Here is a 20,317-nt window from a genome sequence, read left to right as displayed (position 1 = left end):
TAGAAGGACTGTTTACAAAGGGGGAAAGAATGTCTACGGAATCATAAGGGAAGCTGTTAACAACTCAGAGGTAAAAAAAGTTAACTACCTCTAGTTCTGAAGAGGAAATGAGAATGAATAGTTACTGGAGCTATACAGAGAGGTTAGCCTGGAAAGATCTAAGATGGGGAAGATACATGCCAGGTTACTGTGACCATGCAGGGAGGAAGCCATGGAAATACATCCCTTGGACTCATTGTCCTTTCTTCCTCTGATCTCCTGCTGTGCTTTTATTGGCTGAATTCAACTGGAAACCAAAGTGCAAGGGAGTTAATTGATGCACTCCCTATATGTTGGCTTTTGGGGACATATAGGTAACTAGAGAAAGTTGGAGAGTGATTCTAAATGTGAAATGAAAGATGTCTTCTTTGCCTACCTCTTTTGACCCTCACTATCCCCATTTCATTCTTCATCCATGTGATGAATTTATGTCCCCAACTTAAGGAGAATTAGGTCCTATTAGAATCCATATGATTTCACTCATGTGGGATTTAAGAAACAAATGAAAGGGGGAGAAAAAGAGAGAACCAAACCAGGAAACGGACTCTTAAGTATAGATAACAAACTGAGGGTTGCTGGAAGGGAGGTGGGTGGGGAATGGGCTAGATGGGAGATGGGTATTAAAGAGGGCACTTGTTGTGATGAGCACTGGGTGTTATATGTAAGTGATGAATCACTGAATTCTATACCTGAAACTAATATTGCACTGCATGTTAACTAACTGGAATTTAAAGAAAAACTTGGTGAAAGAAAAATATAGAATCCATATAATTACAGAATAGTATCAATATGATCTTACTCCCATATGTAGCCTAAAATATTGTTCACCACCCATGTTCTTTATATAAAGTGGCAGAGGAGAAAAAGGGGGTGGTGTGATAAAAATAATTAATGAACATAAACTTTGCTGCTATGGTTGTAACTTCTGTAACTAGTTATGGAAGTGGATAGTTACCATAACTGCTTTCTCACATCACACTTCCATATTCTCATCTTTGCCACGACCTCCTAGAAAGGATTTATCTGGTGAGGTAACCCAAATTTTTACTCTTATAATAGTTGATAACTTGATGTTTTTACTTTATTAGTTTGCTGCATTTTTCCGTTATCATGAATTTTGTAGAAGGGAGTATTATACAGTGACTCAGTGAATCCCTTGGATTCGGAATATAGTTTTTCTTGCCTTCACTAATTAAGACCAACTCGATTCCCTGTTGATTACTGGTATCAGTCCTGTGGGCAGTATAGTAATCTCTTTGTCTACCTACTGATTTAATGGCATAGGGGCCCCAAATGTCAAGAGGGCAATCACAGCTTGTTGTTTATTGGATGCATGACTATTTCTTTAGTAGGAGATTTCTTCCCTTGGGCATAAGGACCTCTGTAACCCACTTAACAAAGGTCATTGGAAAGTGATGTGCAAATTATTTAAGTGAGTTATTAGTTGTTTGGGATATGGGCTTAGGCTATGGGGTATATAGTGGCATTACTGGCATCTGATCTAAGTCATATAGTGCATTCTGTATACCAGCGCTGCAGTCTGTCATTTGCCATAGTAACAGAATTCACCCAGCCATTTTACTGTTTCATAAAAGTTGTTGCTTCTGAATGGTGGAGCTTCTACTAAGACCAGTAAATTCCATAGGTAAAACCCATTGTGACACGTCATTTTCCATAAAACACGTCCCTTGTTGGAGCTGATGTTACATATGATACTATGACAATGGAAAAGATATTCTTCAAGTTAATAAACAATGATACTGGTAGAAATTCTATAGGCAGGGAAAGTGAATTTGTACCTCAAGCATATATGTCTAATCCATTGAGGGCAAATCACTGCTCTCTCTATGATAGAAAGTTTAGTGTAATCCCTCTACTACTGGGTGGTTTTCTTTCCTTCTGGACAATAATATCATACTGAAAAGCTCAGTTTTGTCCTATGCTCTTGACAATTTGAGCACTCAGCACTACCAGAATCCTGAACATTCTTAGTGAGAAAAACTCTTTGTTATTAAGTCTATGCAGATGTTTCATCATTGCTACTGTGGCTTCTTGGTACTTTAGGTCCATGAAATAAGAACCAGCGTAGCAGAGGGGTAAGGCTAACTGACATGCATAGGACAGGCCATGTAGTTGAGAGCGTTCATTTTAATAAATACCCCAAAATGGGCAAAAGATAGAAATAGATTGTGAAGCTGTATTGGTTGTCAATATTATTAGTAGAAATATACAATGATTTTAAAAACTTCTAAGTATTTCAAAATATGCATCAATGGCAATAAATATTTGTACCCATATGATTCTGAAGTATTTCAATATCTACATTTTCCTGAAGAGTTAACATCTATTTACCTACTTTTGTCTCGGGCCCCTGTTCTTAACCTCTTATGTTTGTTAACATATATATATATGTTATTCCTGAGTTTTTTTAGTTGGGTGAAGGAAAAGGTGACTACTTGTATTTAGTTCACTGACTTATTCACGCATGCTAAATTTCTTACAAATTACAAATGTTTAACAGATGGTTACTCAGCTGTACACTTTAATATGGAAAATCACCAATTTAATGAAATGAGGAAATAAATATGTCATGTGTTTCAAAATGCTTTTAGAGTAAATGTACGTAGATGTATGTGTCTCTTTACTGTATTTCAAACATCTGTTTTGTAGATGAGAAGGTGCCTCAGATATCAGATAAAAATCTTTTGCCAGTAGACTCAAAATCAAAAGATCATCCTCAAATTAAGAAACACACAATTGTCCAAATGGAAGTGCTTAATATATATAATATTAAAATAACTTTAAATCACATAAATATTCACATTCAGAAAAATTAATTTAGAATGCAGTTACAAATAGATATCAAACTAATTATGGTTTTTAATGTGGACTTTTTAGAAACAATAATAATAATAATGGCAAATATTTTATTACTTATTAAGCATTCAATATCAGTCAATAACTAACGCATGTAGAAACCCTATGAGGGAAGTACTATTATTATCAATACTTAAGAAATGAGGACAGTGAGACATGGAGTAACTTGCCTAAATCTCATAGTTAAATATGGGCTTCAAACCTAGATAATCTAGCTATTTACTCTGCTATGACCTCAAGAGAATAGAGAAAATCCTGGAAGTATCTGATTGTATTCAACTTTAAAGTAATGAAACTGTTTCCTCTAACCTCTCATGCAAACCCTTCTTTTATTCTTCCTTTCTCTTTTGCTATCATTCCTCTGTTGCTATCAGAATTTCTTATAGTTGGTCACAGTAGTTTCCCCTTATTTGGAGCTTCACTTTCCATGGTTTCAGTTACCCTAGGTCAACCGTGGTCTGGAAGCCGGTGATCATTCTTCTGAAACTTAATCTGAAGGTCAGTAGTTGCCTAACACTAGTTATAGTGCCTAAGTCATTCACCTTACTTCATCTCATCAAGTAGCATTTTATTATATCATATCATCAGAAGAAGGGTGAGTACAGTATAGTGAGATATTTTGAGAGTAAGACCACATTCACTTGTTTCACTACAATATATGGTTATAATTGTCCTATTTTATTATAATTTATTGCTGCAAATCTCCTCTGTGCCTAATTTAGAAATTAAACTTTATCATAGGTATGTGTGTATGGGAAAAAAACATAACATATATAAGGTTTGGTACTCTCTGTGATTTCAGACATCCACTGGGGGTCTTGGAACATATCCTCTGTGGATAAGGGGGGACTTCTGTACTTATGTAGCATTTACTTGTTATTGCCATGATAATTATAAAGGAGACAGTATGTTCCTCAATTTCAGATGTTTAAGTGACAAGACATGTTGATAAAATGATAAGAAATGCCAGTTGTGTTTTCCTCTTTATTTTTATATAAATTTCATTTTTATAGATATATATCTGTTCCTTTTTTTATATTATGAAGCAATCCTTTTTTAATATGATGAAGAAAATCTATCTCCAGTGCTATATTTAATGGTGAAATAAAATAACCAATTAAAGTTAGAAACAAAATTGTTATTTATTGCTGCTAAATAAAACACTTTTGTAAAATATCTAACCAATGTAGTAAGTAATCTGTTATAAATATTGAGAGATAATGCAATATGGTTATTATTTATAAATTATTAGATTTTTACCTTTAAAACCTAAAATAATCAAAAGTCTATGAAATATCAATATAAAAGTTTAGCAAAGTGACTAACACCAATTTGATACAGGAAAACAATATTCCTATATACCACAGCATTGAAACAAGTAATAACATAATAAAATAACTGATGATAAACATCAGAAAATATGCTGACCTGTTGTGATGAAAAAAACAAACTTTAGTGACAAAAAAAGAAATGTTGACTTAACAGTGAAGCACTCCATAATCCTGAGTGAAAGGCTTCTAAAACTTGTAAGTTAACAATTTATTTCCAGTCAAGATGCCAATGATGTTTAGTTGTTTTTGTCATTGATGGAATTTTATGAAAATGATTCTAAGATACACGTTGAAAAGAGTTCACATACTTCAATAGCAAATAATTGAGTAAAAAAAAAAAAAGAGGATAAAGCTTGAGGAGTGACACTTGATATAATTACATATTAAAAAGTCTCAATAATGACTAGTAAACACTCAGATCAATGGAGCAGACTAGAAATTCCAGAAATTAATCAAAGAAAATCATATGATATGTAAAAAAAAAAAAAAACACAAAAAACTGGTCATGTAAAAAAAATCAATTGTTTACCAAATGGTATTAAGACAAATGGACAAAATAAAATGTGAGATTTTTTTATCTTCCACTGTTCAAAAAACTGGTTTATAGCTTATTTCCATGAGAAAACAAATATTAAAATAAAACAAATTGATCTTTTTTATTCAAGTATAATTACCATACAGTGTTATATTAGCTTCCTATGTACAATAAAATGATTCAAGAATTCTATACATTACTCACTGCTCATCACAATAAGTGTACCCTTAATCCTCTACCCACCCACCTCTCCTCTAGCAATCACCAAGAGTCTGGATTTTTGTCTCTGTTTTTCTTTGTTTTGTTTCTTAAATTCTACATATGCGTGAAATCATGTGGTGTTTGTCTTTCTCTGACCGACTTATTTCACTTAGCATTATACCCGCTGGATCCATCCATGTAGTTGTAAGTGGCAAGATTTCATTCTTTTTTATGGTTAAGTAATATTGCATTGTGTATATATCTATATCTATATCTCACTTCTTTATCCATTTGTCTATCAGTTGACACTTGGGTTGCTTCTGTATCATGGCTATTGTAAATAATGCTGCAATAAACATAGTGGTGCATGTATCTTTTTGAATTACTGTTTTCATTTTCTTTGGCTAAATACCAAGTAGTGGAATTACTGGATCGTATGGTAGTCCTATTTTTGATTTTTTGAGGTATCTCCAGACTCTTTTCCACAGTGGTTGCACCGGCTTGTAGTCCCACCAACAGTGAACAAGGGTTCCTTTTTCTCCATACCCTTGCCAATACTTGTTATTTTGTGTGTTTTCAATTTTAGCCATTTTGACAGGTGTGAGGTGATATCTCGTAGTTTTGATTTGCATTTCCCTGATTATTAGTGATATTGAGCATCTATTCGTATATCTGTTAGCCATACGCATGTCTTCTTTGAGAAAATGTCTATTTATTTCCTCTGCCTTTTTTTTTTACATTTTTTATTGTGTTATGTTAGTCACCATACAGTACATCCTTAGTTTTTGATGTTGTGTTCCATGATTCATTGCTGGCGTATAACACCCAGTGCTCCATGCAAATACATCCCCTCCTTTATACCCATCACAGGCCTATCCCAATCCCCCACCCCCCTCCCCTCTGAAGCCCTCAGTTTGTTTCCCATAGTTCATTCCTCTGCCATTTTTTAACAGGATTATTTGGGGATTTTTTTTGTGTTAAGTTCTATAAATTCTTTATATAAATTGAATATTAACTCCTCGGATATATCATTGCAAATATCCTCTCCCACTTAGTAGGATGCCTTTTTATTTTGTTGATGGTTTCCTTTGCTGTGAAAACCCTTTTTATTTTAGTGTAGTCCCAACAGTTTAATTTTGCTTTTCTAGAAAAATGTTTCTATGCCTGAGGTCAAAGAGATTACTGCCTGTACTTTCTTCTAGGAATTTTATGGTTTCAAGTCTCACATTTAGGTAATTAATCCATTTTGAGTTTATTTTTGTGTATGATGTGAGAAAGCTGTCCAGTTTTCCCAACACCATTTGCTAAGGAGACTATCTTTTCCCCATTGAATATTCTTACTTACTTTATTGTAGATTAATTGACTATAAAAACGTGGGTTTGTTTCTGGACTCTTTATTCTGTTCCAATGATCTATGTGTATATTTTTGTGCCAATACCAGATTGTTGTGATTACTAAGGTTTGTTGTGTATTTTGAAATCTGGGATATCTCCAGTTTTTATCTTTTTCAAGATTGCTTTGGCTATTCCTGGTCTTTTGAGATTTCCATACAAATTTTAGGATTATTTGTTCTAGTTCTTTGAAAAATGCTGTTGGTATTTTAATAGGAATTTCATTAAATCTAAAGATTGCTTTGTATAGTATGGACAGTTTAACAAAATTAGTTCTCTCAATCTATGGCCATGGAATATCTATTTCTTTGTGTCATCTTCAGTTTCTTTCATCAATATTTTACAGTTTTTAGAGTGTAAGTCTTTCCCTTCCTTGGCTAGGTTTATTCCTAGGTTTTTAAATTTGTTGGTGTAGTTGTAAACGGGATTGTTTTATTAATTTCTCTTTCTATTATTTCATTATTATTGCATAGAAATGCAATAGACGTGTGTTAATTTTGTATCCTGTGATTTAACTGAAATCATTTATCAGTTCTAATAGATTTTTGGTGGAGTCTTTCAAGTTTTCTATATGTAGTATCTTGTTATCTGCAAAGAGTGAAAGTTTTACTTCTTCCATACTGATTTGGATGCCTTTTTATTTCTTTTCCTTGCTGCAGCTAGGACCTCTAGTACTGTGGTGAGAGTAGACATCTTTGTCTTGATCTTAGAGAAAAATCTGTCAGATTTTCATCATTGAGTATGATATTAGTTATGGGGATTTTATATGTGGCCTTTCTTATGTTGACATATGTTTTCCTCTAAACTTACTTTGTTGAGAGTTTTTGTTATGAATGGATGTTGTACTTTGTCAAATGTTTCTACATCTATTGAGATGAATATATGGTTTTTATCCTTATTCTTATCATATGATGTATCACATTGATTGATTTGTGAGTATTGGGCCACCTAGCACTTCTTCATGGTGAATGATTTTTTTAATGTATTATTGGATTTGGTTTGCTAGTATTTTATTGATGATTTTTGCACTATGTTCACTAGAGATATTGGCCTGTAGTGTGTGTGTGTGTGTGTGTGTGTGTGTGTGTGTGTGTGTGTGTCTTTATCTGGTTTTGGTATCAGGTTAATGCTTGCCTTATAGAATGAATTTGGAAACTTTCCTTCTATTTTTTTGGAATAGTTTGAGAATAATAGGTTTTAACTCTTCATAAATGCTTGGTAGAATTCGACTGTGTAACCATGTGGTCCTGGACTTTTGTTTTTTGGGAGTTTTTTTGATAACTGATTAAATTTCATTGCTAGCATTATTCTGTTCAAATTTCTATTTCTTCATAATTCACTTTGGAAGGTTATATATTTCTGGAAATGTATCTATTTCTTCTAGGTTATTCAATTTGTTGGCATATCATTTTCACAGTATTTTCTTATATTCTTTTGCATTATTGTGCTGTTAGCTATTTCTCTTCCTTAATTCCCGATTTTATGTATTTGAGTTCTCTTTTTTTAAATGAGTCTAGTTAAAGGTTTATCAATTTTGTTGATCCTTTCAAAGGACAAGCTCTTCTTTCATTGATCTCTTCTACTGTTGGGTTTTTGGTTTTGTTTTTAGTCTCTATTACATTTATTTTTGCTCTAATCTTTATTATTTCCTTCATTTTACTGGCTTGGGACTTTTCTTGTTCTTCTTCTAACTCTTTTAGATGTAAGGTTCACTCATTTTTTTTTGAAATTTTTCTTCTTGAGGTAGGTCAGTATTGCTATAATCTTCCTTATTAGAACAGCTTTTGCTGCATACCAAAGATTTTGGACCACTGGGTTTTATTTTCGTTTGTCTCCATGCATTTTTTATTTATTTTTTGATTTCTTAGTTGACTCATTCATTATGTATCAGCATTTTATTTAGCCTTCTTGTATTTGTGTTCTTTCCAGATTTTTTATAGTATTGATTTCTAGATTCATACGATCGTGATTGGAAAAGATGTATGACATGATTTCAATTTTTTTGAATTTATTGAGGCTTGTTTTGTGGTTTAATGTGATCTATTCTGGAGAATGTTCTATGTACACTAGAAGAGAATGTGTACTCCTCCATTTTAGGATGGAATGTTCCAGATATATTCATAAGGTCCACCTGGTTTCATGTATCTTCAAAGCCACTGTTTCCTTGTTAATTTTCTGTCTGGATGATCTGTCCATTGATGTAAGTGGGGTGTTAAAGTCTCCTACTATTATTGTATTACTATTGACTCCTTCCTTTATATCTTTTAATAGTTGTTTTATGTATTTAAGTGCTTCCCTGTTGTGTGCATAAATACTTAACATTGGTAGATCTTGTTAGATTAAAAAAATTATTATGTAGTGTCCTTCTTTGTCTCTTGTTGCAGTCTTTGTTTTAAAGTTTATTTTTCTACTAAAAATATTGTTACACCAACTTTCTTTTCACTTCCACTTGCAGTGTAAATGTTTTTCCATCCTTTTGCTTTCAATCTGCATGTGTTTTTAGGTCTGAAATTAGTCTCTCGTAGGCAGCATATAGATGGGTCAGGCTTTTCTAGCCTTTCAGTTACCCTATGTCTTTTGATTAGAGCATGTAGTTAATTTGCATTCAAAGTAATTATTGATAGATATGTACTTATTGCCATTTTGTTACTTGTTTTATGTTTATTTTTGTAGTTCTTCTCTGTTCCCTTCTTTTCTTGCTCTCTTCCCTTGTAGTTTGATGGCTTTCTTTAGTGATATGTTTGGATTCCTCTTCTTTCTTTTTTGTATCTATTACACATTTTTGATTTGTGGCTACCATTCAGTTCATATATGACATCTTATACATCTATAATAATTTGATTGTCACTTAAGTTTGAATCCATTCTAAAAGCCCTAAGTTTTAGTCCTCCCCCCATGTTTTATGTATATGATGTTATAATTTACACCCTTTTATTTTGGGAATCCCTTGTCTGATTTTTATAGATAAAATTGATTTTACTGCTTTTGTGTTTTAATCTCTGTAGTGGTATTAAAAAGTGATTAATATCCTATTTTTATTATGTTTGTATTTACATGTGAATTCTTTTCCTTTCCTAATTTTTTTTTTTTTAATTTTTGACTATGGCTTTTCCTTTCCAGTCAAAGAATTCCCTTTACATTTCTTGTAAGGCTGGTTTAGTGGTGATTTTTTTTTCTGAGAAGCTCTTTACCTCTCTTTTTATTCTGAATGATAGCCCTGCTGGATAGAGCATTCTTGGTTGCACATGTTTGCCTTTCAGCATCTGAATGTATCATGCTACACCATTCTGGCCTGCAGTTTCTGCTGAAAAATCAGCTGATAAATTTATGGGGTTACTCTTGTATTTAGTAATTGTTTTCTCTTACTGCTTTTCATTTTTTTTCTTTCAAAAATAGGTATCTATAACCTTATTTAAAGTTTAGAGTTAAAACAAATTACCATTCTCTTTGATCTTAGTGTTACCTCTCTGGTGTTATTTTGTTCCCAAGTGCAAATCTTAATCATCCGTTGATTCTTTTTTTTATAATAATATTTTATTATATTATGTTATTCACCATACAGTACATCCCTGTTTCCCAATGTAAAGTTCGATGATTCATTAGTTGCATATAACACCAAGTGCACCATGCAATACGTGCCCTCTTTAATACCCATCACCAGCCTATTCCATTACCCCACCCCCCTCCCCTCTGAAGCCCTCAGTTTGTTTCCCAGAGTCCATAGTCTCTCATGCTTCATTCCCCCTTCTGATTACTCCCCCCTTTCTTTATCCCTTTCTTCTCCTACCGATCTTCCTAGTTCTTATGTTCCATAGATGAGAGAAACCATATGATAATTGTCTTTCTCTGCTTGACTTATTTCACGTAGCATTATCTCCTCCAGTGCCATCCAAGTTGCAGCCAATGTTGAGAAATCATTCTTTTTGATAGCTGAGTAATATTCCATTGTATATATGCACCACATCTTCTTCATCCAGTCATCTGCTGAAGGGCATCTTGGCTCCTTCCACAATTTAGCTATTGTGGACAATGCTGCTATGAACATTGGGGTGCATATGGCCCTTCTCTTCACTACGTCTGTATCTTTGGGGTAAATACCCAGCAGTGCAATGGCTGGATCATAGAGTAGCTCAATTTTTAATTTTTTAAGGGACCTCCACACTGTTTTCCAGAGGGGCTGTACCAATTTGCATTCCCACCAATAGTGTAGGAGGGATCACCTTTCTCCACATCCTCTCCAACATTTGTTGTTTCTTGCCTTGTCAATTTTTGCCATTCTAACTGGCATAAGGTGCTATCTCAGTGTGATTTTGATTTGAATTTCCCTAATGGCTAATGATTTGAACATTTTTTCATGTGTCTATTAGCCATTTGTATGTCTTCATTGGAAAAGTGTGTGTTTGTATCTTCTGCCCATTTTATGATTTGTTTAATTGTTTCTCGTGTATTTTGAGAAGTTCTTTGTAGATCTTGGGTACCAGTCTTTTATCGGTAGAGTCATTTGCAAATATCTTCTCCCATTCCGTGGGCTGCCTCTTAAGTTTTTTTTACTGTTTTCTTGGCTGTGCAGAAGCTTTTTATCTTGATGAAGTCCCACAAGTTCATTTTATCTTTTGTTTCTCTTGCCTTTGGAGATGTGTCATGAAAAAGGTTGCTGTGGCCAATGTTGTAGAGGTTGCTGCTTATGCTCTCCTCTGAGATTTTGATGAATTCCTGTCTCATATTGAGGTCTTCCATCCATTTGGAGTTTATCTTTATGTATGGTGTGAGAGAGTGGTCAAGTTTTATTCTTTTGCATGTAGCTGTCCAATTTTCCCAGCACCATTTATTGAACAGACTGTCTTTTTTCCACTGGATGTTTTTTCCCACTTTATCAAAGATTAGTTGCCCAAAGAGCTGAGGGTCCATTTCTGGGTTCTCTATTCTGTTCCATTGGTCTATGTGTCTCTTTTTGTGCCAGTACCATGCTGTATTTGTGATCACAGCTTTGTAATACAGCTTGAAATCTGGCATTGTGATGCCCCCAGCTTTGTTTTTCCTTTTCAACAAGTCCTTGATGATTCAGGGCCTTTTCTGGTTCCACACAAATTTAAGGGCTGTTTGTCCCACTTCTTTGAAAAACGTCATTGGTATTTTGATTGGGATAGCATTGAAAGTGTAGATTGCTCTGGGTAGCATGGACATTTTAACTATGTTAATTCTTCCGATCCATGAGCATGGAATATTTTTCCAACTTTTTGTGTCTTCTTCAATGTCTTTCAAGAGTGATTTGTAGTTTCTAGAATTTAGATCCTTTACATCTCTGGTTAAGTTAATTCCAAGATATCGTATGATTTTTGGTGCTATTGTAAATGGGATGGATTCCCTAATTTCTCTTTCTTCAGTCTCATTGTTCGTGTATAGAAATGCAACTGATTTCTGAGCATTGATTTTGTATCCCGCCACATTACTGAATTGCTCTATAACTTCTAGTAGTTTGGGAGTGGAGTCTTTTGGGTTTTCCATATAGAGTATCATGTCATCTACGAAGAGAGACAGTTTGACTTCTTCTTTGCCGATTTGGATACCTTGTATCCCTTTTTGTTGTCTGATTGCTGTTGCAAGGACTTCTAGTACTATGTTGAATAATAGCGGCAAGAGTGGGCATCCTTGTCCTGTTCCTGATCTTAAGGGAAAGGCTTCCAGCTTTTCCCCATTGAGAATGATATTTGCTGTAGGCTTTTCATAGATGGTTTTTATGAGATTGAGGAATGTACCCTCTATCCGTACACTCTGAAGGGTTTTAATCAGGAAAGGATGCTGTATTTTGTTAACTGCTTTTTCTGCATCTATTGAGAGGATCATATGATTTTTGGCTTTTTTCTTGTTGATATGATGTATCACACTGATAGATTTGCGAATGTTGAACCACCCTTGCATCCCAGGGATGAATCCCACTTGGTCATGATGGATAATCCTTTTAATGTACTGTTGGATCCTATTAGCAAGGATCTTGTTGAGAATTTTGGCGTCCATATTCATCAGGGAAATCGGAAGGAAAGCTACCAAACTCATTCTATGAGGCCAATATTACCTTGATCCCCGAACCAGGCAAAGACCCCATCAAAAAGGAGAATTACAGATCGATTTCTCTTACTGCTTTTCAAATTCTCTACCTCCATTTTTGTCATTTTAATTAGTATGTGTCTTGGTAGAGACCCTCTTTGGTTGATTTTGTTAGATTTTTTTCTGTGCCTCCTGGATCTGGATTTCTGTTTCTTTCCCCAGATATGGAAACTTTTTAGCTATTATTTCTTTAAATAAATTTTCTGTCCCCTCTTCTCTCTCCTCCACTTCTGGTCTCCTTATAATGAAAATTTTATTACACTTGGTGATGTTGCTGTGTTCCTTTAACCTAGTCTCATTTTTTAATTCTTTTTCCTTTTTGCTTTTTAGCTTGTTTGCTTTCCATTGTTTTGTCTTCCAGCTCACTGATCTGTTTTACTGCTTACTCTATTTATTCTGTCTATTGTAATTTAATTTCAGTTATTGAGTTATCTTTTCTTGGTTCTTTTTTTTATATTTTCTCTCTCTTTGTTGAAGGTCCTGCTGAGATCCTCTACTCTTTTCTCAATCTAGTAAGTATATTTATTAACATTACTTTGCATCCTTTATTAGGCATTTTGCTTATCTCTATTTCATTTAGCTCTTTTGCTGTGATTTTGTCCTGTTCTTTCATATGGGACATATTCTGCTGTCTCCTCATGTTGTTAACTCTCTGTGTTTGTTTCTATGTATTAGGAAATTCAGTTCTTTCTCCTGATCTGAAAAGAGTAGACTTATGAAGAACAGATCATGTGATGCCCTGTAGGACAATGTCCCTTATTCTCTAGAACAAGACATTTTAGGGGTGTCTCCTATGTGAGGTGCTTGTGCCCTATTATTCTGGCTAAGCCTCATTTACCTTTAGTTCCTTTGCCTCTGTTAAGCAGGATTTGGTCCCTGTGCTAAGAGCCCAGTCTGGGGCCACCATGAGCTTGTAGATCTGTTGTGTCAGCTTTCAGACCTGATGTCTGCCTTCAGCCTGTTTGTTGAGACTGCAGTTGCCCTGAACTACTCTCCTTCTGTTGTCTCCTGAGAGGATTTTGTTGCTGGGAGTGTCCAATAGTCATATCAGATGCTTGTCCCCACTCTTTCTGCGGGCTACAGGTGTACTGATTGGCAAGGCACTGTTTCTGCATTGCCAGTAATAAGGTTCCATGGCTGGAGTTGAAGTTGAACTGGTGTGTGTGGTTATATTCCACTCTCTCCAGAACAGGAGTCACTTTGGAGTGGTGCCAGTCCCTGCTGAGGCTGCTTGCAGCTTTGATACAGCAGGAGCCATTTTGGAGGGACTTCTGCCTAGTGGGGCAGGTTGAATAGGGTGCTGTAGGAGAATGTAGGCATGGGTCATGGGTGTTAACAAGATGGGTGGGAGGTTCAAATTGGTTCCCACAAATGTCTATCTAGGCTGGGGGGAGAGAAATGGCACTTGCCAATTCTTTTGCTCTTGGAGAAGTCTCCTAAAAATACCTGCCCCTCCAGCACACATTTTGAGATTAGTAAATAAATCTCCTTCATATCCCTAGGCACTTTTCAAACTGCTGCTTCCATATTCTATCTCAGTGGGGTTGTTATGCTGTCTCTTTAAGGGTGGGAACTCAATATCCTATTGCCCTTTGGCTCTCTCAGACATGAGTCTGCTGATTTTTAAAATAACCAGAGTTAAATCTCTACTGGTTTACAAAGCCAGATGTTATAGTGATTCATCTTTCCAGTGCAGGTTCCCTGTGTCTGTGGTGCCTAGCATGGGGTCTGCTCCTCTTTTCTCCATGCCTGTGGTATTCCTCCCATTTGTAGTTAGTATCACTGGGAGTTTGGTTCTCAATTGTGTCCTTACTCCTTTTACACTTTTTGATGTGGCCTCCTCTCCATGGTTAATGTGGAAAGACTTTTCTTCCAGTTTCAGATCGTTTTTTGTGTTGGTTATACTGATATAGCTGTTATGTAGGTATATCCCTGGATGAAATGAGTTTAAGATCCTCCTATTCTGCCATCTCTCCAGAAGTCCAACATAAGTCAATCTTGTTTTGAGGAAAACTACCCTAAGTATAACTTCATAGCCAGAAAAAGAAGGGAAATATCACTAAAAATTAACTAAATAATAATTTAAAATTTCTGTACACAGAATTATCAAAAGCAAAATTGAAAAGAAATAATAATTAAAAAAAACACTTGTGACATTCAACAGGTTATATCCTTACATGAAATACATATAAGTCTGTCTATACAAATATTTAATGTTCATATTTAGATTATTTCTTTAATAAAAATATATTAAAAGAAGTTAGAAACAATCAATTCCTTCAAAAGAAAAAATAGATGGCAGATATTTTTTACTTATTGATTAAGTAGGTTTATACTAATAAAGAAATAAATTCCATTCAAATAATTTATAAAATACCAAATACCTGAAGTATATAATATCAACTGGGAAAAGTGTGAGAAAACAGCCATCAATATTACAGGTAAATAAGCATAATGACTAAACATTTTCAGGAAAGCTATATGATAATATGTATCAATTATAATAAAAATATAGATATCAGTGGCATTGGAAATGTGTAGTCCCTTTGACCCAGGTATGTTTTTTTTTTCATTTAAAAAAATTTAACGTTCTATAAATAAAAATCTATATGACAAATCTATCCTGATGAACCTATGTGTATACTAGCTGAAAATTTTCAAATTTCTATTTTAAATATTACTAACTTTACCAGAACTTGGTAATTATTAAATGGTAATGAGTCACATTTTTAATTTTGTTCACAATTTTAATAGGAATATCTATTGGCGCTTCACTCTAAATCAAGATGTTAGGTGTTGGATTGAGAAAGAAACATATTCTATTTAAAGAGTAAATGTCACCAATTTCTGAGCATTGATTTTGTATCCCGCCACATTACTGAATTGCTCTATAACTTCTAGTAGTTTGGGGGTGGAGTCTTTTGGGTTTTCCATATCGAGTATCATGCCATCTGTGAAGACAGACAGTTTGACTTCTTCTTTGCTGATTTGGATACCTTCTATCCCTTTTTGTTGTCTGATTGCTGTTGCAAGGATTTCTAGTACTTTGTTGAATAATAATGGTGAGAGTGGGCATCCTTGTTGTGTTCCTGATCTTAAGGGAAAGGCTTTCAGCTTTTCCCCATTGAGAATGATATTTGCTGTAGGCTTTTCATAGATGGTTTTTATGAGATTGAGGAATGTACCCTCTATCCGTACACTGTGAAGGGTTTTAATCAGGAAAGGATGCTGTATTTTGTCAAATGCTTTTTCTGCACCAATTGAGAGGATCATATGGTTCTCGACTCTTTTCTTGTTAATGTGATCTATCACACTGATTGATTTGGGAATGTTGAACCACCCCTGCATCCACGGATGAATCCCACTTGGTCATGATGGATAATACTTGTAATGTACACTTTCAATGCCATCCCGTTCAAAATACCAATGACATTTTTCAAAGAACAGGAACAAACAGCCCTTAAATTTGTGTGGAACTAGAAAAGGCCCCGAATCACCAAGGACTTGTTGAAAAGGAAAAACAAAGCTGGGGGCATCACATTGCCAGATTTCAAGCTGTACTACAAAACTGTAATCACAAAGACAGCATGGTACTGGCACAAAAGCAGACACATAGACCAATGGAACAGAATAGAGAACCCAGAAATGGACCCTCAGCTCTTTGGGCAACTAATCTTTGATAAAGCAGGAAAAAACATCCAGTGGAAAAAAAGACAGTCTGTTCAATAAATGGTGCTGGGAAAATTGGACAGCTACATGCAAAAGAATAAAACTTGACCACTCTCTCACACCATACACAAAGATAAACTCCAAATGGATGAAAGACCTCGATATGAGACAGGAATCCATCAAAATCCTAGAGGAGAACATAGGCTGCAACCTCTTTGACATCGGCCACAGCAACCTTTTTCATGACACATCTCCAAAGGCAAGAGAAACAAAAGATAAAATGAACATGTGGGACTTCATCAAGATAAAAAGCTTCTGCACAGCCAAGGAAACAGTCAAAAAAACTTAAGAGGCAGCCCACGGAATGGGAGAAGATATTTACAAATGACTCTACAGATAAAAGACTGGTACCCAAGATCTACAAAGAACTCAAAATACACGAGAAACAATTAAACAAATCATAAAATGGGCAGAAGATACAAACACACACTTTTCCAATGAAGACATACAAATGGCTAATAGACACATGAAAAAATGTTCAAATCATTAGCCATTAGGGAAATTCAAATCAAAATCACACTGAGATAGCACCTTATGCCAGTTAGAATGGCAAAAATTGACAAGGCAAGAAACAACAAATGTTGGAGAGGATGTGGAGAAAGGTGATCCCTCCTACACTATTGGTGGGAATGCAAATTGGTACAGCCCCTCTGGAAAACAGTGTGGAGGTCCCTTAAAAAGTTAAAAATTGAGCTACTCTATGATCCAGTCATTGCACTGCTGGGTATTTACCCCAAAGATACAGACGTAGTGAAGAGAAGGGCCATATGCACCCCAATGTTCATAGCAGCGTTGTCCACAATAGCTAAATTGTGAAAGGAGCTGAGATGCCCTTCAGCAGATGACTGGATTAAGAAGATGTGGTCCATATGTACAATGGAATATTACACAGCCATCAAAAAGAACAATTTCTCAACATTTGCTGCAACATGGACAGGACTGGAGGAGATAATGCTAAGCAAAACAAGTCAAGCAGAGAAAGACAATTATCATATGGTTTCACCATGAACATAAGAAGTAGGAAGGTTGGTAGGAGAAGAAAGGGAAGATGAAAGGCGGGTAAACAGAAGGGGGAATGAAGCATGAGAGACTATGGACGCTGAGAAACAAACTGAGGGCTTCAGAGGGGAGGGAGGTGGGGCACTGGGATAGGCCGGTGATGGGTATTAAGGAGGACGCTTATTGCAGGGTGCACTGGTGTTATACACAAGTAATGAATCATGGAACTTTACATCAAAAACTAGGGATGTACTGTATGGTGACTAACTTAATATAATAAAAAAATTATTGAAAATTAAATAAAGAGTAAATGCCTAGGAAGAATAGATGTTGAAATTTGTCAAATGAACTTGTGGTATTTATTAGTTATTTTTTCTCTTCTTACTTTACATAATATATAAAAATATCTTCCTAAGCTTCAGATATTACACTCTTCTAGGAAGTAGGCCACAATAGCTAGATTTCAAGTGTTTCTATATTTAATTTACTAAAAGGTTCTTTTTCATTTTCATCTCAGTAGATCAGGATATGGATGAACTCTCAGATTTTACACTTGAAGATTTAGAACTCGCTTCAGGATACAAAGACCAACCTCAAACAAGTGGAGTTTACCAATCTGAAAGATTGAGTGGTGTGTATGATATTTGAAAATGTATTTAAAAATAGTAGTCATAAAATACTTGATGATTAAAAATACATCTGATATGTGATCAGCTTTTTAAAAAATTATTTATTTTTTTTGTATAATCTCTACACCCACTGTGGAGCTTGAATTCACAACCCCGAGATCAAGAGTTGCATGCTCTACTGACTGAGACAGCCAGGTAGCCCAAATATGACCAGCTTTATTTATGGTTTTATTATTGAATTTTTCTTTAGGTTGTATATTTTAGAAAAATATCTGCCAAAATTGGGGTTCTACAGGACTAGTAAATGCTGTAATGTTATTTGCACCACTTATTACTCCTCATAGTTTTTAATATTCTTAATTATTATACCATATTTCTTAAGTTTATTGACCAAGAAAGCCTATCTTTTTCTTCATCTTGGGTAATGTTTCATGGAAATGGAATACTCATTTAGGAAACACTTTTCTAGGAATTTTACTTATTTTATTTTTTAAAAGATTTTATTTTAAGAGAGGATGAAAGATAGTGGAATATTGGGGACCTTGTTTCATCTAGTCCCTTGATTTTAACTAGATAACTATCAGATCATTCTGGGCACCAAGAATTCAACCTGAGATGTAAGAAAAGAATATCTGGAACTCTACAACTAAGAAAGAGACCATTTTTTTGGAAGGTAGGAGGTGCAGAGAAGTGAATCTGAGGGGAAATATTGGAAGTTAAGTGGTGAGGGGAGGGAGCCTCCACAAGCCAGCTACCAGAAAGTGACACAGCCCTGGAGGGCAAAATCAGAACCCTTAGAAATCTTCTCCAGTGAGAAACACTCCTGCCTGAAAGGTGCTCAGGGGATGAAACAGGCAGAATTCTAGGTGGGGCAGTGTGGTCTCAGGATCCCCAGAGTCACAGAATAAACGGGGGTAACTGAGCTGATACAGTTCCCAAGCAGTGGATCAGGGAAACTGGTTACGGTAAGTGAACCCAGGAAGGGGCTTTTAGATCGGTTTGCCATAAACCACTAGCAGGGGCCTGATCCATGACGGCTTTCCTCTGGGAGACCCCGAAGAGGACTGGAATGCAGGGACCCTCTGACATCCCCCAGGAAGGGGAGAACAGGTGCGCACATGACCAAGCAACAGCTCTCAGGGTGGGGTCCCTGTAAAAGACAGTATCCCATCATCCCCCACCTTCCCCCAGGTGGGCCAACCGGGTTTGCACAGGATCCAGCAGCCTTCTCAGTGCCAGAGACTTACAAAGTGCAGTAACTTGGGACCCTCCAACTGCCCCCAGGTGGATCACTGTGGGCACACACCGCAGGAGTCTGCAGAGTTTGAGACACACAAAAGTGAAGACTGCTTATCCCTGACAGTTTACTGAAGATAGGGGACCACCAGCTTTCAGCTCTGGGGCTGGATACTGGAGCATGGCCATTTTTACTTTGATCCTCCAAAGAGGTGCAGAAAGCCTCAGGGAAAAAAAGCCACACAGAAGAACGGCTTACACTGAGCCTGGCCCCCTGGCAAGTGATGGTGTAATTTGGCCCAGGAAGACACCTGAGAAGCAGCAAAGTAGGCCCCTCCCCAGAAGACCAGCTGGAAGAACAGATATATAACAAGACCCCACAAGACTGTAGAACTCCAGCACTAGGGGAAAATAGTGTATAGAATTCAGGGGTTTTTTTTCTCTCATAATTCATTTATTTTTCAGTTTAAAATACCATTTCCACTAGTTTCAGATTTTATCAACTTCTTGTTTTTAAGTCTTTTTTGAACTTTCACTTTTTACATTTACATTTTATAGATATATTTTCATTTTGACTTCCTTTCACTCTATTCAATTTATTTTTGTATCTCTGTAAGTTTTGTTTTTTTTACAATTTTGGGATTAGTATCATCCAACACACAGACCAAAATTACATTCATGATCAACTGGATCACCCTGTTTTGTCCACCCTGTGAGATTATCTTCTCTTCTCCCCCCCCCAACCTTTTTTTTCCTTTTTCCTTTCTTTTTTGGTGTCTGACATCTTCAGATTTGTCTAGTGTGTATTTTGCTTGGGTCATGGTTGATATTTTTGATTCTGCTCACTTGTTCACCCATTCTTCTCTGGGCAAAATGACTAGAAGGAGGAATTCATGACAAAACAAAGAACCAGAGGTAATACTCTCTGCCACAGATCTAATTGATATGGATATAAGTAAAATGTCAGAACTGGAATTCAGGATAACAATTATAAAATTACTAGTTGGACTTGAAAAAGCATAATAGATACTAAAAAATCATGTAGTGCAGAAATGAAATATAATCAGGGTGAAATTAAAAATTCTCTGATATGTAGTCTAAATAGGATGCTCTAACAGCTAGAGTAAATGAGGCAGAAGAGAGAGTAAGTGACATAGGAGACAAATTGATGGAAAAGAAAGAAGCTGAGGAAAAGAGAGAAAAACAACTAATAGGTCATGAGGAGAGGCTTCGAGAAATCAGTG

General features: G+C 35.6%; 1 protein-coding gene across 1 annotated transcript in view; it reads left to right on the top strand.

Moving 5' to 3' along the window:
* The window catches only part of CCDC7 (coiled-coil domain containing 7), a 337,092-nt gene that overhangs the window by 248,516 nt on the left and 68,259 nt on the right, over positions 1-20,317 (top strand). The window contains exon 26 of the mRNA XM_087857885.1: positions 17,726-17,839. Coding sequence (XP_087714011.1) covers positions 17,726-17,839 — 114 coding nt within the window. The remainder of the gene's footprint in view (positions 1-17,725; positions 17,840-20,317) is intronic.

Source organism: Ursus americanus, chromosome 31, assembly GCF_024610735.1.
Source record: "Ursus americanus isolate L20-20 chromosome 31, mUrsAme1.1.p, whole genome shotgun sequence".
Lineage (NCBI taxonomy): Eukaryota > Metazoa > Chordata > Mammalia > Carnivora > Ursidae > Ursus > Ursus americanus.
This window is presented reverse-complemented; position numbering and strand designations above follow the sequence as displayed.